Source organism: Lycium ferocissimum, chromosome 5 (assembly GCF_029784015.1).
Source record: "Lycium ferocissimum isolate CSIRO_LF1 chromosome 5, AGI_CSIRO_Lferr_CH_V1, whole genome shotgun sequence".
Taxonomy (NCBI): Eukaryota; Viridiplantae; Streptophyta; class Magnoliopsida; order Solanales; family Solanaceae; genus Lycium; species Lycium ferocissimum.
The window spans coordinates 16322194-16349380 of record NC_081346.1 but is presented as its reverse complement, the minus strand read 5'-3'; the positions used below and the strand labels follow the sequence as shown (position 1 = coordinate 16349380).

Sequence of the window (27187 nt, the reverse complement as noted above, 5' to 3'; positions counted from 1 at the left end):
TATTGTGTGTCCTCATCTTCTAAATACACGGTCCATTAGCTACTCATCTCCTCACCCCAGATCTGTGAGATCTCACCCTTCTCTTTATCTCTCTCGCCCCTCTCTTTCTCTCTCTCCGTTACCTATCCTCAACCCCAGATCTGTGAGATCTCACCCCTCTTTTTCTCTCTCTGATCTCACTGTGCTTTGTGGTTTGAAGTAAAAATGAGTCATATTCATCCATGGAAGATTCTGCTTTGTCCTTCAAATTCGATTCAATTACTTCAGTAACTCGGGAAATGTAGAGAGGTGTGTCAATGGCACCCGAAAAATTGCAGATGTGATTTGGTGGTAGGGATTTTAGGTACGTTGGTCCTGCTTTGCCTGTTGATCAGTCAAATAATGAGCTTATGAGGGAGTTCTACCGTCGAACGATCCGGTGCCGCCTGCATTTTTGGTTACGAGAAATTTGCTGAGGTTACGAGGAGGTTTTTTTCGGTTGTTGTGGTGGTTGTATTTTTTTTGGATATAGTGTATTTTTTTTTTTTGTATTCGCTTGTATTTCGAAGGAGAAAATGTGTATTCGTCATTTTTTTAGTGTATTTTTTTGTATTTCACCGAAGATTTAACTGGAATCCATGGTTTCTTCTCCTTTTTCTATCTGCTTGTATCTCAGAATTTGAGTGTATTTCGTCCTTTTTTTAGTGTAAATATAAGTTTAATATATTTGGCTGATTGTATTTTTGGGAAAATTAGATATAATTGACTGTATGTGTTGTTTGAATGATCTATATACAACTGAACAATGTATCCAAATACATTGAAATACAGTTATTTACGTGTATTTCCGTATATTTAAAAAAATTGAAATACTACCGAATCCAACAAAACAATGTATTCTGGGAGACTTCTGTATTTTTGGAAAATTATCGTCTTTGAGTTTTTTGAATTCAAAAAGTTTGGAATGGAGTAATTTAGAAAGAGAGACGTGAGCTGTTATGGAACTTTAGCTGTTATGTGTGATACATGGTTGATTTAATTTGACTTACCATTTAAAATGAAAGAAGAGAATCTGTTCCATAAATACAACCTATTTTAACTCTGCTGGATTTTGTATTTCTGTGTATTTTAAAAACGCGAACTCTGCCGGATTTTGTATATTCGTGTTTTTACGTGACACGAAATACAACCGAATTCAATAAAAACTAGCTACGGTTTGTAAATATAGAAAAAGTAGCTATAAATTATTAGAAGCTATTAAAAGGTAGCTGTTTATATAAGTTTCATTTTATAAAACACCTCACTAAGCGACACCTCGTGCTTTGCACAAAAATGGCCTGATTTTCTCAATTGAAACTTGATAGTTACTCCCTCCCTCCATTCACTTTTATTTTTTATTTTTTAATTTTTAGTTTTTTAATTTTTATTTTTTATTATTACTATTTTCTATATATAATAAAAGTGGGTTTCAACATGTGTGCTTAATTGTCATTTGCAGAAAGTTTAAGGGCTATTTTGAAATTAAGTATTTTATTCTTTATACATCAATTACAACTTGTGTGCTTAATTGCCATTTGCAGAAAGGTTAAGGGCTATTTTGAAATTAAGTATTTTACTCTCTATACATCAATTAGTGGACAACATTTCTATATATACATACATACATACATACATATATATATATACACACACGTGTCTTTACTTATTTCTTTTTAACTATATTGATACATTAATATAATTAAACTTTATTGTACTCATTGTAAAGATACTCAAAATACTCATTTCAAACTTTATTTTAATTGACAAACTTTATTTCAAAGATACTCATTATAGTAAGTTAGAATTTAAAATAATAACGCCTTTGTGTTTGTGGATAATGTTTGCTATTTTATCAATTAGTTGCTTTATTATTTTTAAATATAAAATGTTAATCTTAAAATTTTGTTAAAAAAAAAAAAAAGGGAAAAAAACTTAAAGCCCCAACTTGAAGAATGAAAGCTTTTCTGTGCGCAATTAAAGTGAGAAAAGGTACAACTCTTCTATACAAAAGGTTATTTGTAGTAGTACATCAAAAATTTAAAGATTTCTCTTTAAATTACCATTTTTTTATTACCAGGTGATTCTTGGATTCTTCTCTTATTACGTGACATTTTGCTATGGTTTTTTCCTTCAAGTATTCTTACGAACACTTAACTGCGACATGTCCTAATCTTCTTGTCGAAGAACACGATAGATGAGGCTAACAACTACATATCTTGGTTGACCTTCAAGTTTATGCACCACATTTTGTTAATATGTAAACTTGTCTTTTCAAATTTAATATGTCTGCATTTCACAACCAAAAGAGATTAGAATTTCGAAGTTTTAAACATATACATGAATTGTTCACTTTTTAATTTGGTATCAACTTTTGAACAATTTATCTAATTTTATAATACTCAATTTTTTTTCAAATAAAGCCGATTGTTACCAGTTTCATATTGGGCCCGTGCTGGTACGGGCCATTCGCCCCTAGTACTATTATAGAAGAGGGAGTTCATGCCAGGACCGAAATGGCTGCTAAGTGTTTTTTATATTATTTTTAGGGTATTTTGGTAATTACTACAAATAAATTGATTGTTGTATATGTTTTATTAGTTTTTGACTGTGCGGACTTTTTAGCCCTTTGATATAGCCGCATTGATTTTGAGTGGGGTCATTTATTATTATGACTATGGCCGACAACTTTTTTCCAATTAACTTGCCCATTGCTCATATAATCATAATATGTATGAACCTGTTCATAACCTTTTCTGTATGGAGTAGTAATTCATATGTTTTAAATTTGTTTTCGCTGTACGTATACATTACTGCCTCCTCCCGGTCATATTATTGGACTAGCAAACTATGTCCGTGCGATGCACGGGGCCCAACATGATTAATTTGGTTACTCACTTTAGTTAGTCTTTATGGTTTGTATATTTTGCAAAGGATACCATGATTCTCCTTAGTGAGTCTCCATATTTTGTTCCTTTTCCTCTTATTTTTCCCCTTAATTTCTCAATTGTTGTTAAAAAATTTCTTATTTTGGTTATGTCCGCCTCTTTTTATATTTAGTAAGTTGACAATTCAAATATCCTACATGTCAAGTTTATAATCACAAGATTCAAAGGATATTTTATTATATTATATACATTTTTAATTTAGAACCACAAGATTTAAAAGTCTATCTTTATTTCTTAAACTTCGTATCTAGTCAAACTTAGACACTTAAATTGAGACAGAGGGAGTATATGCCAAATGAAGGAAATGAAAGGACAATTAAGACATTGCGTTAGATCTAATTAACAAAAAAATTTGTAGAATAAACTCACCAAAATTAATAGCAAAACTCTAATTTAAACAGGAAAAATTAAAACAAAATCTCAAATTCAGAGTACCAACTATATGAACCACCAAGCAGCCCTCCTTAGTGAGTCTCCATATTTTGTTTCTTTTCCTCTTATTTTTTCCCTTAATTTCTCAATTGTTGTTAAAATTTGTCTTATTTTGGTTATGTCCGCCTCTTTTTATATTTAGTAAGTTGACAATTCAAATATCCTACAGGTCAAGTTTATAATCACAAAATTCAAAGGATATTTTATTAGATTATACACATTTTTAATTTAGAACCACAAGATTCAAAAGTCTATCTTTATTTCTTAAACTCCGTGTCTAGTCAAACTTAAGACACTTAAATTGAAACAAAGGGAGTATATGCCAAATGAAAGGACAATTGAGACACTGCGTTAGATCTAATTAACAAAGAAATTTGTAGAATAAACTCACCAAAATTAATAGCAAAACTCTAATTTAAACGGGAAAAAGTTAAAACCAAATCTCAAATTCAGAGTACCAACTATATGAACTACCAAGCAGTATTTTATTTCTTTTCCTCTTATATTTTCCCTTAATTTCTCAATTGTTGTTAAAATTTGTCTTATTTTAGTTATGTCCGCCTCTTTTTATAATTAGTAAGTTGACAAGTCAAATATCTTACAGGTCAAGTTTATAATCACAAGATTCAAAGGATATTTTATTATATTATACACATTTTTAATTTAGAACCACAAGATTCAAAAGTCTATCTTTATTTTTTAAACTCCATGTCTAGTCAAACTTAGACACTTGAATTGAGACAGAGGGACTATATGCCAAATGAAGGAAATGAAAGGACAATTGAGATACTGCGGACACGTGGGGACTTAAAAATAAACACAAGTGGTAGAATTAATGTTAAACACGAGATGTACACGTTAGTCGCAAACAGAGTACAATTTCATGTCCTTTCTATAATAGAGTAATAAAATGAAGTGTAGAAGTAAAGAAATATGATAACGTAAAAGTGGAATACACGTGTACAAAAAATAGGTGGCAAACCAAGTAGTAGTACTTATTAAATGAAGTGAATCCACAATGAAAAAAAGAAAAGTAACCACGTACAATCAATCAAGACAATATTACTGAAAGTGTAAGAGCCTGTTTGGATTGGCTTATTTTAAGTGCTTTTAAGCCATAGTAGCTTTTAAGCACTTTTGTAGTGTTTGGGTAGCATGAAATAGTGCTTTTAAGCACTTATTTTTAATCCAAAACAATAAAAATAAGCCAAAAGTCATAAGTCCATCAAAACGGGCTCTAAGTTGTGTATTGTTGTAATGGGACCCACAGATTTAAAGGATAAATCCAACAAATGCAGAGAAAGTCTTAAATATAAAAAGCTAATGGGACCCACGCATACCAAAAAGCTGAAGTACAGCTTTTGGCAAACACAAGTAATAAATCCAACATATGCTAGGTTTTTTGTCCAAGCGTGCAAAAGTACATAAACAATGAACCTTTCGTAACATAAAATTTGAAAGAAAAAGGAAAAAAGGTGCTCTCAGCGCACGATTAGAGCTCTTTGCTAATGTGCACTGTAAGTTGTTCCTATGGCAAAAAGGGGTCGGGGACGGCCAAGGAAGGACTAGGGCAACTCGAATTTGAAGAAACATAAAGAATCAGGTAGTCATACTCAGAAAAGGAAGGGGCGTGGTAGTGGTATTGGGGTAGAAAAGTGCAAACAAGATGCTAGTGCTCCAACGACTCCCACATCGGTACTACCTATGGCAGGTCTGAATACACCAGAAGAGAAGGGAAATACTGAAAAGCACTCGGAGAAAGGGGTGGATTTAGAGATTGAGGAGGTAGAGGAAGCTTCAGAGGTCAATCAAGTTCCAGCTATAGATGATGCTCAAGGTAAATCAAACACTACAGGTAAATGGGTTGGCCTATTTACTAGTAACCGTGCTGCTGCTAGTGGAATGCCATTAGCGTATTTTCCTCCGGTTGTTGTGAATGAAAAATTGACAGTACAATTGGATAGTGAGGGAATTGAGGAACAAACCGAGAATGGAGAAATGCTGTTATACTATATACCATGGGTGAGGTCCCTAGCTACAAGTATATGAGCACTTACATTGCTAGAACCTGGAATGAAGTGTCGAGTCTGGAGCTATATTTTCATGATGAGGGATACTTCATTGTGAAATTTCAGAACAATCAAGATAGGGATGATTTTATGGCTTCTGGACCATATACTATGAATAGTGTACCATTGGTCTTGAAATTGTGGAATTCGGAGTTTGATTTCCAACAAGAATGGCCCAGACAATCCCACTGTGGGTTAGATTTCCAAAACTTCCCTTGAATTGTTAGGGGCCTATTACTTTGGGGAAGATTGTAAGCAGGCTTGGAGAGCATATGTTTGCGGATGAATGTACCAAGACTAAAGCGCAAGTTTCTTATGCTCAGGTGCTTGTTGATATGGATATTACTCAGGAGTTACCTACTGAGATAGACATTGTGGTATCTTCAGGGAAAATGGTTACTCAGGCAGTTGAGTATGACTGGAAGCCTATGTTTTGCAAGAAATGTGTCAAGTATGGGCATATGTGTAAAATGGAGAATAGAAGAGATCCACAGCCTGCTACGAATGTGCAGACTAATCCAAAACAACCGGTGCAGACTAGAGAAGACCAGAGGAGGGGTAAAGCTCCTCAAGCATGGCAATCCAAAAAACCTGGTCCTCCTCAACAATCAGTGCCAATGACGAATGCAACCAAAGCGGGGGCTTCAACTAGTGGAACTTCAAAGATACCTGATGCTTTACCCTTGGAGCAGTTGGGGCCTAAACCATCTGAGGTGTATGGCTCTACTCCTAGACCAGATAGAAGATCTTCACCACAAAGTGGGAGCATGGGCAGTATGTCCTATTCAGCTCTTGTTCAGCTAAAACCTGGGCCACCATAGGGCACCAATTTGTTGCCCGCTTTGAATAAATATGATGTGCTTACAAGGGAGAAAGGAGGGGACATGAGGATGGATAGACAACCTGAGGGGTTGGGCTGTCACTGCCCAATGTATTGGCTTGTATGGAATGTAAGAGGGTTGAATAGGCCCTCTAAACAAGGGGAAATGGGGAATTACTTAAGGAAGTATAAAATTAGATTTGCTGGGTTGTTGGAAACCAAAGTTAAAGAGAATAAGTTTATGACTAGTATCAATAAAGTAGCAATGGGCTGGAGGTTTGCAAACAACTATTCATTTGGAGCTAATGGGAGAATTTGGTTGTTATGGCAAGATGCTGATGTATGTGTCAATGTATTGGAAGTTCATGGACAATACATCCATTTAGGGATGGGCGTTCGATTTTTCGGTTCGGTTTTTTCAAAGTTCGGTTCGGTTTTTTGGTTTCGGTTTTTTGAAAGTGGACACTGAATTACTTCCGTTCGGTTCGGTTTTTTGAAGTTCGGTTCGGTTCGATTTCGGTTTTTCTAATTCGGTTTTTTTTAGCAATTACACATCTCTCTATTTATTTTCATTTTTCCTTCTTGATTGCTTTGAGTTACGGAGGTTTACGCTAGACTAAATGTTTGAAGGTTTGATAACTTTAGAATCCAACCATAGTGATCATCCACACATACAAGATAATATCTTCTATATACAAAATATAATGTATTATACAACGTATAATAAAATCATACGAGGTATATAAAATTTTATATAGTGTATAATCAAATTATGTGAGTTATGTCTAATTTATTATAATAGGTGAAATAAATTATATGAATATTATTCTATGTATAACATTTTTATTATACTATATATAACAAAAATCAACACTCAAATTATTAGTATACTTGTATTCAATATCACGTAGTGTTAAATGAAAAAGCTGAGATTTTATTTTTTATGGAACAATGAAAGAAGTTGAGAATAAGGAGGAAGTAGAAAAGGTAAGAAAAAAACAACGGAAAAAAAATCTTTGAGAATAAGGAGGAAGTATGAAATTGTATAAAAGCGGTTATATTATGAACAACAAATAGGTATTGGAGTTATTCACGTACGAAGGGTTTCCTTATATATAGCAATTTGATTTACTATAAAACATTTAACTTGTCATGTAATGTTTAATAACATTTAGTTGCTAAGAGTATGTAAATATTATAATATTATTGTCTACTTATGTTTTTTTCCCAAAAAAAAATTGTATTCATGTAGTAAATTTAAAAAAAAAAAAAAAAAAAAAAATCGGTTTAACCGAAAAATCAAAGAACCGGTGAACCGGAACCGAACACCGAAATTGTTATTAAAAAAAAACTAAAAACCGAACCGAAATACCGAAAAACCGAAACCGAAAAATTGAATTAATTCGGTTCGGTCCCGTTTTTCGGTGTTTATGCCCACCCCTACATCCATTGCGATATCACTGATAAGAACTCTGATTTTCATAGTATTGTCACAGTAGTGTATGGAAGCACATGTAGTATGAAGAGGCAAGCTCTATGGGCTGGTTTGACCAGGATTGGAAATACGATAACCGATCCATGGTGCATCTGTGGGGACTTTAATACACCATTATTGCCCGAAGATAGAATCGGGGATCAACATGTAGCAGAAAGTGTGATAAGAGAGTTTCAATAGCTTATAGATGGCCTTACTCTAGCTGATATGAAAGCAACAGGATGGTACTTTACTTGGTCAAATAGACATGTCTGGAGCAGGATTGATAGAGCCATTTGTAATGAGAAATGGATTATGGGAATGTGACTGCACAATTTAAAGAAAATTTCTTCTCTGATCATTCCCCTATACACATGGAAATTACGTTACCAGTTGGACAACACAGAAAGCCTTTTCGGTTCCAGAATATTTTGGCTGATGATGCCCAGTTCCTCCACATTGTGACACAGTGTTGGGGGGAATATATTCAAGGAATTCACATGTATCAGCTATGGCACAAGCTAAAGATATGCAAAGAGCCTTTAAAGCAACTTAAAAAGGGAGGGGATTGGTAGCATTGACACGAGGGTGGAGGAAGCTAGAGTTGAACTAGAGGCCGTACAAGTACAAATAAACTTCCAACACAATTCGGGGAGTTGATGGGGAAGGAGAAGGAAGCTCAGCAGGGGTTGAATAAATGGTTGACTATACAAGAGAGGGTCCTAAGGCAAAAGTCAAAAGCACATTGGATATTATATGGTGATGGGAATAATAGATATTTCTTCAATTGTATGAAGGCCAGGGCTAGTTCAAATAGTATTTTAGTACTTAAGGATGAAAATGGAAACTTGATAACAAAGTAGACTGATATAAAAAAGGAATTCCTTATGTTCCACAAGGGTTTGATGGGTGCAGCTGCTGTAAATTTGCCTAGTATTGATATCAGCATTATGAGGAAAGGATCCAGGGTGACTATGCAGCAACAAAGGGACATGTGTGTGCCAGTTACAAAAGAAGAAGTAAAAAATGCTCTATTTTCCATTGATGACAACAAGGCCCCTGGAATTGATGGGTTTAATGCCTATTTCTTCAAGAAGTCATGGAACATCATTAAGGAAGATCTATTTGAAGCTGTTCAGGAATTCTTTCAGTGCAACAAGTTACTAAGGGCAGTAAACAATACTGTAGTTACATTGGTTCCAAAAACTTCCCATCTTGAGACTGTAAGGGATTTCAGACCTATTGCATGTTGTTCTACCATATACAAAGTGATTGCTAAGATCATTTCCAACAGGATTAAAGGTGTTTTAGATGGGATAATTGGACAAGGACAATCAACATTCATCCCAAGAAGACTTATCGCGGATAATATCATTTTGATCCATGAATTGATTAAGGGATACACTAGGAAACATATATCACCCAGATGTATGATCAAAGTGGACCTGCAGAAGGCATATGACTCCATTGAGTGGATGTTTATAGAGCATATGCTAAAGGAGATTGGGTTTCCCAGTATGATGGTAACATGGATTATGGTGTGTATTAGAACAGTCAGTTACACTCTCGTGCTTAATGGTAATCTATCAGAAACTTTCCCAGCCAAAAAGGGGCTTAAACAGGGGGATCCAATGTCCCCTTATATCTTTGTTATAGTTATGGAATATCTAGCAAGATGTATAGGGACTTTACAAACAGAACCTGATTTTAATTATCATCCTAGGTGCAAGAAAATGGGAATTACTCACTTAAGTTTTCTTTGATGATTTGCTAATGTGTACTAGGGGGGAATGAGCCATCAGTGAGTTTGATCAAGGAAAAGTTCCTCCAGTTCTCAGCTGCTTCTGGACTGAAGGCTAATATATCCAAAATCCAGGTCTATTTTGGAGGATTTACTACGCAAAAACAACAGGGTATATTAGGTATTCTGGGATATGAGTTGGGTGAACTCCTTTTAAGTACCTAGGTGTCCTCTATCAACCAAGAGATTATTTGTTTTACAATGTAAACCCTTTGGTAAATAAGATCACTGCTAAGATTAATACTTGGATGGCTAAAACATTATCTTATGCAGGGAGAATTCAGCTCATTAAAGCAGTGTTGTTTGGGGTTCAAGCCTACTGGGCCCAATTGTTCCTACTACCTAAGAAGGTGATGAAGTTGATAGAAGCTGTGTGTAGAAGTTATCTTTGGACTGGAGAAGCTACAATTTCCAAGAGAGCACTGGTTGCATGGGACAAGGTGTGCTTACCTAGAGGAGCAGGTGGATTGAATCTCCTGGACCTGAAAATTTGGAATCAAGCTGCAATTTGTAAGCTATTATAGGCATTTAGCCTAAGGAAGGAGAAATTGTGGACAACCTGGATCCACACATATTACATTAAAAGGACAAAAGAAGTGTTATTAAAATGGGGGTTGACTGTTTCTCCTACTTGTGTACTATGTGATCAAGATCCTGAAAATGCAAATCATTTATTCTTTGAATGTCCATACTCTCAGACACTGTGGAGGGAAGTCTTGAAGTGGCAGACATGGTGTAGAAGAATTAGCAACTGGGAAAATGAATGGAAATGGATCGTGAAACATTCTAAGGGCAGCGGGGCTAGAGGTATTATCATGAAGGCCAGTTTTGCAGCTGTGGTGTACTCCATTTGGATTGAGAGAAACACAAGGGTGTTTCGGAAACGAACGAGCCGATTGAAGTTGTCCTCCATCATTTGCAACTGGGATTATGCACTCGAGTTAGGGATAATAGGAGACTAGTGAACTGTATTGAAACATACTAGTATGTAGATAGGAATTTGGGTTACTAAATTTGATGTAGTGGTAGATTTGTTACTTATGAGAAAAGTGGATTAGGAATATCCCTCTTGGTTCTGTAATTTGCACTTGGTGATTAATAAAAGTCTCTTTAATTGCCCAAAAAAAAAAAGAGAAAAAAAAAAGCAATCTAGTACAGTTTCTTTTAAAGGCCAACAATTCAAGAATACCCAAATTACCCTTGAGGGTTGAAGCAGACTCCTGTTCAGTAAGATTTATGTTGCTTTTTGTACAAATATGTGTAGCTGTGTTCATCACATCTTCACGCTTGTATATAATAGAAATATTTTTAATTTTTAGATTTAGTCCAAAATATATAATCATTTATATCATAAAAAAGAGTAATAATTATTTTTTAAAAATTATCTTTGTCAAAGGGTATGTTCAAGCTAAAAACACCATATAATATGAATCGCTGGGAAATAATTCTGATTTTTGACGGACTTAACTTCTCGTTTCATCATTCGTTCCATGTACTAATGACGCGTAGTGCTTTTATTTTCATTTTTTAGAGCATATGTTTGTTAGATTCAATTGTTTGACATTAAATTATGGTTATTATTCTTTTTCTTAATAAATTGCGTACTGCTATAATTATAGATTCTTTTATCAAAATTACATAGTCTGGAACTAACAACGAATTAGTATTGATGACCTAAGTGTTCTTTCTGACCTTAATAAAATGAAGTTAGATCTCAAGAGTTCTAGCAAATAATTGTGTGTCATGACAAATATTCTTTTCGAAACAGGTTATTATCAAAATATATCAAAACTAAATGAAGTAATTCTTAACATTCGTTCCTTTGTTTTTACATAATTTAATTTCCACATCACGTTGCCACCTTCGATCTTGCTGCAATAAATGAATCTTGAAATATGAAATTATTCATTTCTTGAACTTTATAATATTTGAAAAAATGTACTTTATTACGTTTGAATATTCATAGTTATTTGGTTTAATGAAAGACAAATTGTTGACAACTAATTTTCACCTCATAAAACGCTTATTTTAATTTTCAAAATTCCCGAGTCCAAGACGGAGCAAGGATGCACCTTCAAAATTTAAAATTTAAAAATCTCGAGAAAATTGCAAAAATTGACGTTTAATTATTATTTTCATAAAAATTAACAATTACAAGAAATTACGAGTTATTTACTTTCACAAACGTGATTTGAAAAGAAGATACATATCCCGCTTCGTGTAACTCGGGAAAAATTGTTAATTAAAAATGACGTATGAATTACGGCTCATTTTGACCGCATTTTTGCACAATTTTAAATATTGCTCGAAATCATATCAATATTGGGCTCGTTTTGAAGCTCGTATTTTAAAACGACGTATAATTTTTATTTCGTCAAAATATTATTTTACGAGGGGTGTATTAGACTAATTAACCTAAAACTATATAAATACTGTGCTACATTTTTATAAAAAATAAGAAACGGATTTTATCCATTTGTACCTTTGTTGGTACTATTTGGATAAGGTCTTTTTTTTTGGGGGGGGGGGGGGGGGGAAGTACGGCCAAGTGGCCTATTTTTGTCCATAGATTTCTAAATGCTTAGTTGGATGATTTTGAAAATTTGAATAAGGATTTTGGGGGGGAAAGTACAGCCAAATGGCCTATTTTTGTCCATAGAATTTTAAATGCTTTGTTGGATGATTTTGGAAATTTGAATAAGGGCTTTGAGGGAAAAAGTACGGCCAAATGGCCTATTTTTGTCCATAGAATTCTAATTGCTTAGTTAGATGATTTTTGAAAATTTGAATAAGGATTTTGGGGGGAAAAGCTATGGCCACATGGCCTATTTTTGTCCATGAAATTCTAAGTTGGCTTGCCTACAAATAAAAGGGATGGACATTAAGAAAAGGAAATCATTTTTTTTTCTTGGGGGGGACGTTTTTGAGAGAAAAAAAAAGGGGAGTCTTCATTTTCTATTTTTGGGAAAAAGAGAGAAAAAAAAAAAGAGTTCAAATTTGGCATCCTAAAAGCTAAAGTTTGATTTATATATTCATAGCTTAGCAACAAAAGATACAAAATATAAGATATACATATAGAAAAAGAGAAAAAAAAAAATTAAAAGAAAAAGGGGTTTAAAGATTTGTGAAGTGTTTGGTGCTTGAAGTAGATTGAACCAATCCCCATTTTGATCTTTAGGTTGCCCCATCAAAAGGTAACCTCTCATTCTATCCTTTATTTCATATCTAGTTATGATTATATATTTATTATGATACTTGTGTTAGTTAAAAATAATTCTTTGCTAGCTTAGTCTTGTTTGATGATTAAGTGGATATTATGTGAATTTGATACCATTTGAAAAAATGAAAATAAATTAGAAGTTTGATTTAGACAATGTTAAGTGATTTTAGGTTAGTTAAATTGATGTCCTTTATTTCATTTCTAGTTATGATTATATATTTATTATGATACTTGTGTTAGTTAAAAATGGTTCTTTGCTAACTTAGTCTTGCTTGATGATTAAGTGGATATTATGTGAATTTGATACCATTTGAAAAAATGAAAATAAATTAGAAGTTTGATTTAGACAATATTAAGTGATTTTAGGTTAGTTAAATTGATAAAAATAAGAAACAATTCCATCCTTTATTTCATTTTAAGTTATGTTTATATATTGTTTATGATGCTTGTGAAATTAAAAAGGATTAGGTACTAGCCTAACTTTGTTTACATGATTAAGTGAGTATCCTATGAATTTATTACTATTTGAAAAAATGAAAATAAATTAGAAGTTTGATTTAGACAATGTTAAGCGATTTTAGGTTAGTTAAATCGATAAAAATAAGAAAAAGAGATTCCATCCGTTATTTCATTTTAAGTTACGATTATATGTTATTTATAATGCTTGTGTAGTTGAAAAAGACTATGTGCTAGCCTAACTTTGTTTACATGATTAAGTGAGTATCCTATGGATTTATTACTATTTTTGACAATGTTAAGTGATTTTAGATTAATTAAAATTGATAAAAATAAGAAAAATAGTAGCTTAAGTTAGAATTTTGACATTGTGTTGATAGGTTTAGTGTGATTTATTCATTCTTGTTAGCTTTTGATATAAAAATAAAAATAAAAACAAAAATAAAAACCTTAGTTCTTGTGAGTTTGTTACTAATTCATAGCAACTATTGGGCCTTTTGCATAAATTGTCCTTTTATTTATAAGTATGATAATTATGGGCTTGGTTTTAAAGTATTGTAATTCATCTTTTTGGCTTTGTAAATTAAATAATTAACCTCGGCCTATTACTAATGTTTTAATACTATCTTTTGTGACCTCCCCAATTTGTTGGTGGATCTTTCGAGGCCCACTAACATTTCTAAATCGACTCAACCCCTATCATGGAAGGACTAAGGCATTGAAGCATAATTTGGAGCTGAAATATTTATTTATGCATTTTCTATTGGGCATGGTAGGCCCAATTCCCTACTCTTTATATTATTTACTTGATTATATATATGCTTGTATATAAATTGGAACCCTGAATGAGATTATCACCCATAAGAGTTGCTAAAATTGATTTTCAAATTTTTTTAAAAAAAAAAAACCGTTTACTCAAATTTAGGATTGCGGATGATTTTGGATACCTTTGTTATGATTTTGAACTTATAAGCAAACTTTAGGACTACTATGATTGATTTGAAATTTGAGTTGGAAAAGATGTTTTGTAAACTTGGATTATCATTTTGGGTGAATTGTTTTGACTATTAAAATGGCTAATGAGTTAATTTTGAGACCTTTCGTAAAGATTAAAACCAAAAATTGAACAAAAGTTTTAAAAATATGGCTAACCTATGGAGTATATTAGTATGCCTATAAAATCTATTTTCAAAAAATATTTTATATACTCTAAACATTTTTTCTAAAAACCTTTTTCTAAACTCGGGTGGGCTTACGTAGTGTTCTACTTGGGTTAATGCCTTCGGGTTTTAACCTAGGTGTTCTAATCCGAAATTCAAAAAACGCCCAATTTTGGGCAAAACTCTACCATTTTTCGTTTCTTGAAAAAGAGTGTTTTTGGCATGAATGACTAATTTCTATTTACGGAAATATGAAACAAAAAACTGTTTTTATCACAAGCAATTTATATCTACAAAGGCATACTATTAGAACCCGTAAGTCAACCGTATTTTACGGATCCTTAATACTGGGGTGCCTAACACCTTTTCCGGGGGATCACCAGAACCCTTTCCCATACTTTGGTTAGATGAGATTTCTTTTAAAATTTAACCGTTTTAAATGAATCATTTTCGAATTGATTTTCCTAATTTTCTAAAAATTAGTTGGCGACTCTAAAACATTATCCATTTAGAGTACCATTACGTAGAGGTACATTTTTCCTTTTTCCCGGTATGATTGACAACCGTACTTCCCCGGGACACTTTCCTTTTTAAATGAGGCAAGTGTAAATGCGAATCGGAAAAAATATCGAACCACTACACAAATTTGATAATAAAAATCCCGCATATAGGGAGAGGTTACCAATCCATCAGAACTTATGACGATCCGTCAGAATTTTGTAAACCAATTTGTAATAAAGTTGTGACATAATTTGTACTAAAGTCTTGATGATTCGCCAAGTCTTGCATATATGAGGCAAGTTTTTGCCCAACCATTCGACTTCTGCGATCCACCAAAACTTGTGAGTCATTTTTTTTTTTAATTATAATTGTGAGTCATTTTCAAATTTATGACATAATTTGTACTAAAGTCCGGACAATCCTCAAGGACTTTTGGCAAGGCAAGTTTTTGCTCATCCATCAGAAGTTATGATGATCCGCGGGGAATTACCATCATATTGTGACACACAAACTATTTTTATAAAATTAGTCAAAACCTAACTGTTTTTTTTTTCTCATTCAAAACTTAAAATTGTGGCGCAAAAATATCCAATTTATACAAATCAAAATGCAATATCCGAGGATAGAAAATGTTGGGCTCGTGCTCTGCACGGGCTACGCTTATCTAGTGTTTAAAATGGACTTTATAATTCCGGGTCATTTGCCCGATTGCCCTTCAAAGGCACTGGTCTTTAATTTTTGCCCCTCAAATTGGTGGTCTTATTTTTTGCCCTTTGCTAAAAATCTTTTGATTTCGGGTTCGAACCCCCGCTCAGTAAAAAATTAAAAAAAAAAAAAAAATCGCAAGGTAGATTTTGGATTTGCAAGACAACCTCAGCCAGGATTTGCATGCAAAACTCTGCTTCAGCCAGAGTTTTAAACTCTACCTTAAGATAGAGTTTTGCCTTCACCAAAAGGCAAAACTTTGCCTTCAGGGATTTTTTTTTATAACTTAGTTGGAATTTTATAAACCTCTGCCTTAAGGTCTAACTTTTGCCCCAGTAGGCCTAATTTTGGGCAAAAGTTAGGCCTTAAGGCAGAGATTTGTCTTAAGGCCTAATTTTGGGTAAAAGTTTTCCTTAAGGCCTAACTTTTGCCTGAATAGGCCTAAGTTTGCTACAAACCTTTGCCTTACGATTTTTTTTTTAACTGAGCTGGGGTTCGAACCCAGAACCTCGGGGTATTAGGCGAAGGGCAAAAATTAAAGACCACCAATTTCAGGGGCAAAAATTAAAGACCAGTGCCTTTGAAGGGCAATCCGCACAAAAAGATGTATAATTCCTTTAAGAAAATAATACACAAAGTGCTTATTTTACGATAATACTCATTTCTATTTGCATTTTGAAAAATCTTGAAAATTAATTTGGGGAATTAATAGTTAATATTAATTAAGAATAAAACATGAAAAACAAATTGTCTTTCTCTGATATGCTAAAGTGGACAAGTAAAAGTGAAAATTTATTAGACGAATAAAAGTGAACGGAGAGAGTACAAAATATGCGAAGAGAAACGAAGATAGAAGTAAAGTTTGAAAAGTACATACTCCCTCCGTTCATTTTTACTTGTTCATGTTTGATTTGGATTTTGGCACATCCCTTAAGAAGTGCATCACCCTTTGAATAGAATAAGTTCAATGTTTTGGTAAATGATCATAGTTAATAATGAAGGTAAGTTAGGAACTAAGTGATAAATTTTGTCTTGATTTTTTAAACTAAATAATTAAAAATAGGCATTTATTTTTAATATAGCGAATAAGTAAAAATGGACCGACGGTGATAGGAATGTTGTGAACAAATATCATAAAAGTTAATAAATTCATTGTAATATCCGTGACCGTAGAAACTTAGAAAACGAAGATAAATTCCAAAACTGTATAAGAAATTTTTTTGTCAAAACTGTAGGCAAAAGTTCTGTTATATCATTAGTGGATATATTTGCTTATCCACAACAAAATATTTATAATCTAACTACGGGTTTAATTTATTTAGATATATTTTCCACGTAATTGAAGAAGAAAACAAATAAGCATAATAGCCGATAGATACATTTAAATTTGTTTGGTGTACGTTCCGAAAAAACTAATTTTCTATGTCACTGGAGAAGAAAAATATAGTAGCCACTGGATACTTGGGCCAAAAAAGATTTACCATTTCAGCTATTTTTTATTTTTTTTCATTAGTGTCGATTTTTTGTTCCAATAGCACGCAAATTCACAAAAAAGACATTTTTAATGAAAAAAAAAATTATAATTTAGATACTTTAATCTTCTACTTAAGGCAATCAATGTATGACACATTTTACATTTATGTTTTACCTCGAGTCGTTAAAAATTGTTCCGCAGTAGATACGCTCTTGGATCTAACCCAAAAAAAAAAAACAATAAACAATAAACAAATTAAAGAACAAGATAAGGGTCGGACTCAAACCCCTCAGAAATTGCAATACTCCCTCTGTTTATTTTTACACTCACTTTAAGAAATAATAAATAAAGTGTAAATTTTACTATAATACTCATATTAATTGGTGCATATTTTCAAAAAACTAGAGATATTTTAGGGAATGAATAGTTAATGTTACGTAAAACATGAAAAAAATTATTTTTCTATTGATATGCTTGTATACAGTAAGAACCGGGGTAGGCAACCCCGAATCGAGGTCCAATGATCCGAACTAAGGATAAGGGGCAGTGGATAGTAGAGCTGGCCTAAACCGAACAAAAGCACTCGGAGCCGATAATTCCCAAAGAGTGCACCCACAGTTGGCGATAGAGCGAGAAATCCGGCCCGTCGCGGATTTCACTCCACATGGCGCAGTTAACAGTTGTCAAACCCGAGATTTCGGGGATCCTTATCTCCAATTGATTTAGTTACCTTGTTGAATGTAAATTCTCATACTATAAATAAGGGGGGAGTAAATCCTCACAGCATCATCTGATTTTTACCATCTTCTACACGATTGTATCACTTAACCTATTCTAAAAATTCTGTCAAGCATCAAAGTAATAAGAATTCTCACAGTTTGGTCCGAGTGATTGTGCCTTAGACCGAGCTGTTCATTGCATCTGTTTCCAAGGCTATTTTCTTACTCTTTTATTTGCAATCTATATTCCGTTATTGTTGTTTTTCGTTCTATAGCAAATCAAATCGCATATCCTTTAAACCACTTATAAATTCAATTATTACCTTTTTAAGGGGTAAACAATGCTAAAATGGACAAATAAAAAGTGAACATTTATTTTTAGTATAGTGGACAAGTAAAAGTGAATGGAAGGAGTAAATCTTAAATAAATATCAGTGGCATATTGGTAGTAATTAATAATAATGTACCAAAAGATATTGAAACTAATTCGGACCCAGCAAAGTTGCAGCAAGTGTCAACGCGATCCAACGGTCAATTAAACATATTGGTATGTCAGGCTCTAAAGTACGTTTGTATTTTTGGTTGAAAAAAAAGAGCTTTTTGTAACCAAAAGACTGGGGAAGAGAGGTATATTTTATTGCTCCTCAATCTGATATACAAATAAACTGAATTGACTTTCTATCTATAAAAGAAAAGAAGTTGCTGCGATGCTTTTCAGAAGCTGCCGACAAACTGCATGCTCGAGTTATTTGTAAGCTACATGTTTGGTTGTAAGTCTGAGAAAGCTGTTGTAAGACTTTTCAGGTAGCTACTTGTAATTTGCATGCGTGAGTTACTTACAAGCTGTTATATAGGGCAAAATCCGTAGACACCAAGGGGACGTATCAAAAGATGACACGTGAGGATGGTAACATGTCAGATTCGAGTCAGCAAGCGAGGGGCTCCGGGAAAACATACGACATTCCGGAGAAGTAATTTGGTAATCGCTACCAGAGACAGAAACTATAAAGGGCCCGAAGAAGCATGTCAACTCTCCGTTCAAACGTCATTAAGTGCATAGCCGTTACAAGAAATCTCAAATCTTCCTCCAGTCTTAAATGTGCATTAATATCCTTTATTACCAATCATTGTCATAGCATTAATATTGGTAGTAAAGAGGGCACGATTCATGGAACTTGTACCCCATAGCTCAAGTACAAATAGAGCTTCTCATTTCATTGTAAGGGGCATTTGAAAATATCTACAAGAAATAAATACCTTGCTCTTATTTTGCTCTTGTTCAATTAAGCAAAGTTCTGATTGTTCGCTTGTCCGGAGACTCTAGCTCAAAAGCTTCTCCAAGGCTCAGGCTATTCTAAGTCCTTATTTTCAATTACATTTCATTCATATTAAGCTCTATTGCTATTTATTTCATTATTTCGGTCATATTAATCCACGTGTCTTTGACCACGTATACAAATTCAACTGTATTGATTTTACTGATAAACAACTGTCTACTTGATTGCAAACTTATCCAGGAAACTGTAGAAATATTTAAATGGACATCCACAATACAATGTATTTATAACACCTTTTTGTTTTTTGTATTTGGTTTTGGTACCTAAAATGCGTCTCTTTTTCACTTTTGGCCAAGTGAACTCCTAATCTCCTCAAGTCCGTCTTTTTCACTTCTTGGTACCTAAATTAATATATTTTTAAGAATTATATTACTAAGACTTTGTATCTTAAAAAAAACTAGAAGATTAGAATTCAAATTGAAAAATATATTAATTTTTCAAAAAAGTTTAAGGCATCTTTCTAGTTTGGCTTTAGGCCATTAATGTACTTGAGTCATGTCCGAAGCTAACTCAATTCGTTTGGTAAAAAAGAAAAGTTCGAAGAGAAATCAGATATCTCTCTCCCTTCTCAACTTCTTTCTCTACATCTTTTATTGTTTTGTATTTCATTCGTCCATTTTTACTTATCTACTGTACTAAAAATAAATGTTCACTTTTACTTGTTCAGTTTGGAAAAATTAAAACATAATTTATTACTTAATTCTTAGTTTACTCTTATAATTAACTATAATCATTTTTCAATACATTTCCCAAAACACTGAATTTATTATATTCAGAGGTGATATAGTAAACTTATTATTTTATTACTTACTTTTTAAGGGGTGTATCAAGTCAAATATGAACAAGTAAAAATGAACGAAGGGAGTATTTTATTATTTCGTAACACATTTATGTTAGTATTTCAATTTTCTATGTTATGATGTTATACATCATATATTTTCTGAAAAATGATTAATCTTACATTTACACAAACTCTCTTGGATCTCACAAGATCAAGCTAAGGGTCGGTCTTGAAACCCAGCCAATCTTCTGTTGAATTGACTTTTGACGTCGACCTTTTCTTATAGTAAAATTCTCATTAATTCACTTACATACATCCCAAATTATTTAGGGCCTAGGTCTCATGACATACGTTGAACGGTTCGAGTCTTACTCTAAACGTACGGGATATTACAACTACTCCCAAAACATTAAGTGATAAAGATGGCTTATAGCCCATGGTTTCATATCATTATTCGTATCATAGTTCGTCAAGTGATTGTAGCATAGTTTTCATAAAGTCACGGAGTCATTAAGAGTTCATCAATTTAGAATAATTACAGTACATCATGTAATTCGTATTTCATGTTGGAAACTCATGGATATCAAAGTTATGAGTATTCATGGATTACGTAGGGAATTCAAGACAATCGGAACGACATAGCGTGAACATATACGACGATTCATATCGAAAAAATAAGAACATTTAGGATTTTTCATAAGTTAAGCCATTATCCCTCTATTGAGGAAAATTCATGGATTTAGTGGATAGACGTGGCCTGAGAAAGAATAATAATGTCCCCACACTTAGAGAGTAACCTTACATACCTTTAATCGCTCCTAATCCAAAGAAACTTGAGTTTCCGACGAAGAACGCTCAAACCCCTTGCTTGAGTTGATGGAGTGGGGTTTACTGTAGAACCATGTGATTTAGAAGGTGAATCGCATTAATTACTAGTGTTAGAATCGTTAATTAAACATGGAACAATCATACCTTGAAGCAGGAGGAAGATGAGAGGAGAGGATACTAGGAGTACTCCTTATGGTTTGAAAAACGAAGTCTGGAATGAATATTCGGATAAAAACGCTCAAGCGTCATATTTATAGGTTGAAGGCCTGGAATGGTTCGATGCCACACGACCTCCATCGCATTGAACTTCAACACGATGGGCGGTGCGCCGCCCTCAATGGACTGAACTTTCGTGCGATTGGTAGCATGTCGTGTCCTCAATCGCACTGAAGTTTACTGCGATGGACGATGCGTAGCACTAGCCCCATGGATCAAACACTAAGAATTATTTTCTCCATTGTTTGGTAGAACGTGCATAACTTTTTGCATAGAGCTCGGATTTATGAATGGTCTAAAGTGTTAGAACCTACATGTTAATACGCGTCCTCTTGGTTCGAGGTGAACCACTCATTTTCAACGGGTCAATCCTTAGCCCGGAAGTACGTGGTGTTACATGAAACTTCCAAAAGCAGTAGGCTGTTTTAAGGAAGATTTGAAATGAAAGATCTTTTAAAGACAAGATTTTGTCTTGGTCTACAAATTGAACATATGACAGATAAATTTTTTGTTCATTGTTCAACATACATCGAAAATATCCTAAAGCTATTTTACATGGATAAGAGACATCCATTGAGTACCCAATGGTTGTCAGATCGCTTGAGGTAAGTAAAGATCCATTTCGACCTCACGAGAATGATGAAGACTTCTCGGGGCTGAAATATATCTTAGTGCAATTGAGACATTAATGTATTTTGCTAATAATACCTCGTCGATATAGCATTTTCTGTGAACCTATAAGCAAGATTTAGCTCTTCCCCAACACGAAGACCTTGGAATGCTATTAAGCATATATTCAGATACCTTCAAGGAACAACCGACATGGATTTGTTTTATTCAAATGAATTCAATTTAACACAAATTGGTTATGCAAATGCTAGTTATTTGTCTGACCCACATAAAACCAGATCTCAGACAAGCTATTTATTTACACATAGAGGTGAAATCATATCATGGCTGTCAGCAAAAAGATATCGTTGCTATTTCTTCTGATCATGCAGAGATAGCGATTCACGAAGCAAGTCGGAAATGCATTTGGTTGAGATCAATAACTCAACACATCCAGAAAACATATGATTTTACACTGAACAAAGGTATTCCAACAACAATGTACAAAGACGATGTTGCATGCATGGCTCAACTAAAAGGAGGATACCTTAAAGAAGACAAAACAAAACACATTTCACCAAAATTACTTTACAGTCATTATCTTCAGAAGAATAGTGAAATACATATTCAACAAGTTTGCTCAATAGAGAATTGACGGATTTGTTCACCAAGGCATTACCAATCTCAACATTTGAAAGGATGATACACAGGATTGGAACGCTTTGTCTCTGATATATTCACTAATAATTACATCAGGGGAGTAAAATATGCGTTGTGCTCTTTTTTCTTTAATCAAGGTGTTGTCCCAATTGAATTTTCTTGATAAGATTTTTAATTAGGCAACTAGAAATGCGTATTACCAAATATATATATTGTTTTTTCTTCATTCAAATTTCCACATAATTTTCTCGTAGTATAATGTCACGACCCAAATCATGGATCATGCGGGCACCCACACTAACCCTCCCTGGTGGGCGAACCCTTCAGATAACTACCTTAATTTGATACAACTTGCGGAATAAATACTTTCATTATAAGAAATTCCCAAAATCTCAGCCACTCATACAAGACTTCAAGAAGTTTACAATTTGAATGAGATACTTGATTTATCAACGGATACGACTTCGTTTAAGGATGAGAACAACGTAAATCTAAGGAGAGACTCGGGGTTGCAATAGCTCACCCAAACGTCTTTGACGAATGCCCGAAACGGTCGCGAGACTCCGAACATCACGAAAATAACTCTACACTCCATGAGGAGTGTAGCAAAAGTAAGATGAGCACAACACAAGGCTCGTAGGTATCATAGGCCGACAATGGTTAGTTCACGCATATAAACAAGAAGCAACTAACAAGTAAGCGATAAGTAATCAAACACAAATCACACATCTAGCACATGAGAAAGTTTTGCATTAACGATAGTCACAAGGATCTCAATATCTCGGATTATAAGCCTAGGGAGAATTCTATAAACCTCGATTCCATCCAACCTTTAAAATAAATACTCACAAACAACAACTCAAGTAATTCACAAATCAAGAATCAATCGTAGAATGTGCCATGCAATGACATGAATGACCATTCAAACGGAGTGCTATGCAATGCAATGTCGTGCTATGTAAATGTTATGCAACGCAAGAGTCACCTCTCACACTCCACTCCGTACACACATGCTATGGCAATGCCTCATAGTCATGACCCATGGGGGACCCGCGAAGTCCATGTACCACTCGTGCTCCTCCCATATAAACCTCGGAGGCTATCAATCACTCTCAATCTCCCAAGCAAAACCCTGAGTCTCTCATCGTCACTCTCCAATCTCCAAGCAGAAAACCTGAGTCTCTCCGTCACTCTCAATCTTCTACAGTAAAAACCCCAGAGTCTCTCCGTCACTCTCAATCTCCCGCAAAAAACCTCGAGTCTCTCAATCACTCTCCTCACCATTACACTACTACAAAAGGGGCCTTTAGCGGCAATTAAAAAAGCCTTTAGCGGCCATAATAATTGCCGCTATAACATTTACCGGCAATTAGTCTTTTGCCGTTGTATATGGCGTCGCTAAAGGCTTTAGCGGCCTTACAGAAAAGAGCCGGTAAATGCGATTTTAATTGCCGCTAAAGGTCATAAGCGTTAACGGCAATTGTTTAGCAGCAATTATTATGGCCGCTAAACTCATTTTCAAAATGACCTAATCCACCTTTTAGTGTCCAATTAAATTGCCGCGAAATCCAATTAAATTGCCACTAAATGGACATGTTTTAACGACTACTGTGTAGCGGCAATTCTAGTGGCCGCTAAATCCTTTTCTAAAATGATGGACTCACCACTTTTACCGTCTATATTTATTGCTACTAAATTCAATTAAATTGCCGCTAAAACTAACCTACTTTAGCGACAATTATCATAGCCATTAAATTCATTCTAGAATGGCTCAACTAACCCTTTTGACGTCTATTTTTATTGCCACTAAATCCAAATAAATTGCAGCTAAAAGTAACATGCTTTAACGACTATTGTGTAGCAATAATTATAATGGTTGCTAAACCATTTCAAAATGTGTTTATCGACAATTACAATGGTAAATGCTAATAAAAACACACTATTATAATTCATAAAAATATAATATATTTCATTAACTCAAGATAAACAAAAGCAAGTATTAATTCATAATACTAACATAATCAACGAACTAATAAAGATAATATTATGTGTCTAAACTAAATAGTTAATGTCATTGTAACTATTTCTATCGAATACTTTCAATAAAAAATTTCTAAATGCACCCTCCAACTGTTTCGCAACTCTGCTTAATATTGAATCTTCCACATGCTATTTGAACATCATACTGTATGACCTGAAATAATAAAATGACTGAATATCAAAAGATGAAATCTAATGTAAAAAAGTAGTACACATACATCTAATATATTGTGAAATATGTCAGACTCGAAATTTTACTAACTCTTTCTTAAAAATTTTGCCAGAACTTCCCCTGTAAATAAGACTACCAAATTTTCAACCTGTTTACAAAAGCAATCTTATCTTGAAAGCACATCCCAACATCTTACATCTCTAATATAATATTAATTAACAGCTTCATCTACACAACATTCTCTGATGACAAAGTTTCAACATTATGCATCTGGTGATAACTGGAGCTGCTACAAACTAATATATCCACACATTAATAAGTAAACTAATTTTCCGGATCCAATAATATCATAACATGGCTTTGCAGGAATCCCTACAATATTTTGTCACTTGACAAACATCACCAACTAATATAACTCTAGCTTGCAACACACTACAATGCTAAGCACAATTATTCCTTGTCCATTCTCAACACCAAATCCAGTAAAATATCAACAAGAAAGTGTTCACTTGAATGGGTCAAATACTTATACATTAAACTCTTTTTTCTCTTCCGTCACTCTCAAACACACTGTTTCATATGTTTAAGGTGCTCATGTTTAAGAGCTTTTCATAAAACCAGAGCTAATTTCAGTTTGGTGCATTATCCATATACTTGTCACTAAGCAGCCTATCTTCACTTGTTAGAACTAACTACAATGTTTCAGTCTTCTGTGAAATGGTAAAATTAGAAACTTGTTTTATATTTCCCACCTACAACATATTTTCCTGCATTTTGAATCAAAGCTATTTGATAAAAGAACAAAATGAAGATTGTGTCCGTTTAATAAAAGCCCCATCTAATCTTTCTGCTTCATTCAACTTAGAAAGTTAGCTACTTGAGCTATGCTACAGGTCATATTTGTTGCTGGAATAGATAGCACAAGTTTTGCAGATAAGACGAGCAATAAATCTGTCATACACTCTAATCAATCCATTAGGAGCAATATCCAAGAAGAGAAAATAGATGTCGGTTACACAAATGCATAAGTTACACATATCCTTCAATTCATAAAAATTCCCAAGATAAAGTTACATAATTCAACAATCTCTCACCCAATTCGTCACTCATATCCTTCAAGTCATAATAATTCAAACTGATAAGTCGCCTCACTATTAATAAGAAAAATAACATAAAATGTACTGAATAGCAGTTGGGATCAAACATTCAGTATCAACAACACCAACACCAACATATTCACAATTCAGAAAAGTACTATGATAAAATATTCAAGTACAAGAACAGTACCGTGAGAAGATGGAAAATTCTCAGCAACATTATGTCCTCTAAACAACATCTGTGGTGATTGTTGTACTCGCTCATGGCCACTGTTGGCATCGGGAACCTAAAAAACATTAATACGTTAGATAACGTTATTTTTGTAAGATTAAAATTTCAATAAATGACTCCAACGTCTAAGATCGACTTACCTGGTCATCTGAAATTCCATTGATATTCTGATGAGCAGATAACTCATTAGGACCATTTCTGCTCATGGCTTTTCTCACCCATGCTAATTCAGATAGTAACTTCTCTTGATTTTGTTTCACCAAACTCAGTTCTTCATTTTGTTTTCCATTTATGTCCTTTAACTTTGTTACCTCTTGTTCTAACCTTTTTACAACCTGATTAGACGAATCCTCTTCAACAATATTTCCAAAAGAAGATCTACTACCCCATAGTACAGAAGGAGTTGGACCAAGTCCTAAACCACGAACATAACCAGTTTTTTCATTTCCCAACACTTGGGAATACACGTCTCCTTCCCAAGCAACAGGGCGAGGAGGTTGCTCGTTCGATCCCTTACTATTACTCAATTTTTCATTGATCGTGTCCTGATCAGTTGAGTAACCAAACATAAGTAAATAATAACGAAAAAATGTAAAAAATGATCGAAGACGTAATCGGAAAATAAGATTAGTGATGCTTTATAGAACTCCTAAAGCGAATTCACGTGGAAAATAGATGCATGCATTTTTCAGGTTCATATTTCTCATGCACTTCTTGATAAGCTTTACAGGTTTTAATTTTTTACCCTACTTTATAAAAAAAAGGGAAAAAAAAATCTTACAATTGTCTTCGCAGACTCCTCATCCAGTGGTCTACCATCTTTACGTGGTTTATGAGTTAATATAAAAACTTGCGCTCGTGTAGGCTCAATCCCATTTTCAGCCTGATACATTTAAATGATGTCAAATAAGCACGACAAAAAGAGTTCTTAAATACTATATGTTTTAATCTATAAAAGAATACCTTCTCATCCATCAAGGTTGCAATACTTTTTGATCCGCCTATATGTGGCATCTTTTGCTTGGCCCTATTGTTTCTGTTTGTTTGGCTGCGCCGATGTCATTGAAACATTAAAAGATATCTTATAGATTATACATAAAAATATCTTTTTCTTGGTCGTATGTGTTTTCAATACTTCTAAAATTGATGATACCTTAGCTTTTTCTGAAACCCAATATGAGACCAGACCAGTCCATTAATCCCTTGGTATAGGATTCGGTTTATTCTTCAACAACACATCTTTGGTCTTAAATTTTGTCATATAAATACTTTTTAAATCACATTTGCAGTCTCTCCATTTCTTTCCTATTGACTTTATGACAAACTCTTCTCACAAAATCACAAATCGACTTAAACTCAAGTTTTGGATACCTGGTAATCAAATTTCTTTGACAAAAAAGACCAGAAAGTAAACTAGATGA

At 33.8% G+C, this 27187-nt stretch overlaps 1 protein-coding gene across 1 annotated transcript; it reads right to left on the bottom strand.

Moving 5' to 3' along the window:
* Positions 1 to 24151: 24151 nt before the first annotated feature.
* On the bottom strand, positions 24152 to 26858 carry LOC132058255 (uncharacterized). Its single transcript, XM_059450807.1, has 5 exons — positions 26730 to 26858; positions 26548 to 26649; positions 25907 to 26311; positions 25725 to 25821; positions 24152 to 24419 (listed from the first exon to the last, which is right to left on the bottom strand). The coding sequence occupies exons 1-5, from the start codon at positions 26778 to 26780 to the stop codon at positions 24406 to 24408; spliced, it is 669 nt and encodes a 222-aa protein (XP_059306790.1). The 5' UTR covers positions 26781 to 26858; the 3' UTR covers positions 24152 to 24405.
* Between the last annotated feature and the right edge of the window lie 329 nt (positions 26859 to 27187).

Excerpts from the sequence above, each read along its gene's own strand:
- LOC132058255 (XM_059450807.1), bottom strand. The coding sequence starts at position 26,780 with ATGCCACATATAGGCGGATCAAAAAGTATTGCAACCTTGATGGATGAG. Across the intron at positions 26,650-26,729 it reads CAACCTTGATGGATGAGAAG|GCTGAAAATGGGATTGAGCC; the intron begins GTATTCTTTTAT and ends TAAATGTATCAG. Across the intron at positions 25,822-25,906 it reads ATGGAATTTCAGATGACCAG|GTTCCCGATGCCAACAGTGG; the intron begins GTAAGTCGATCT and ends AATGTTTTTTAG.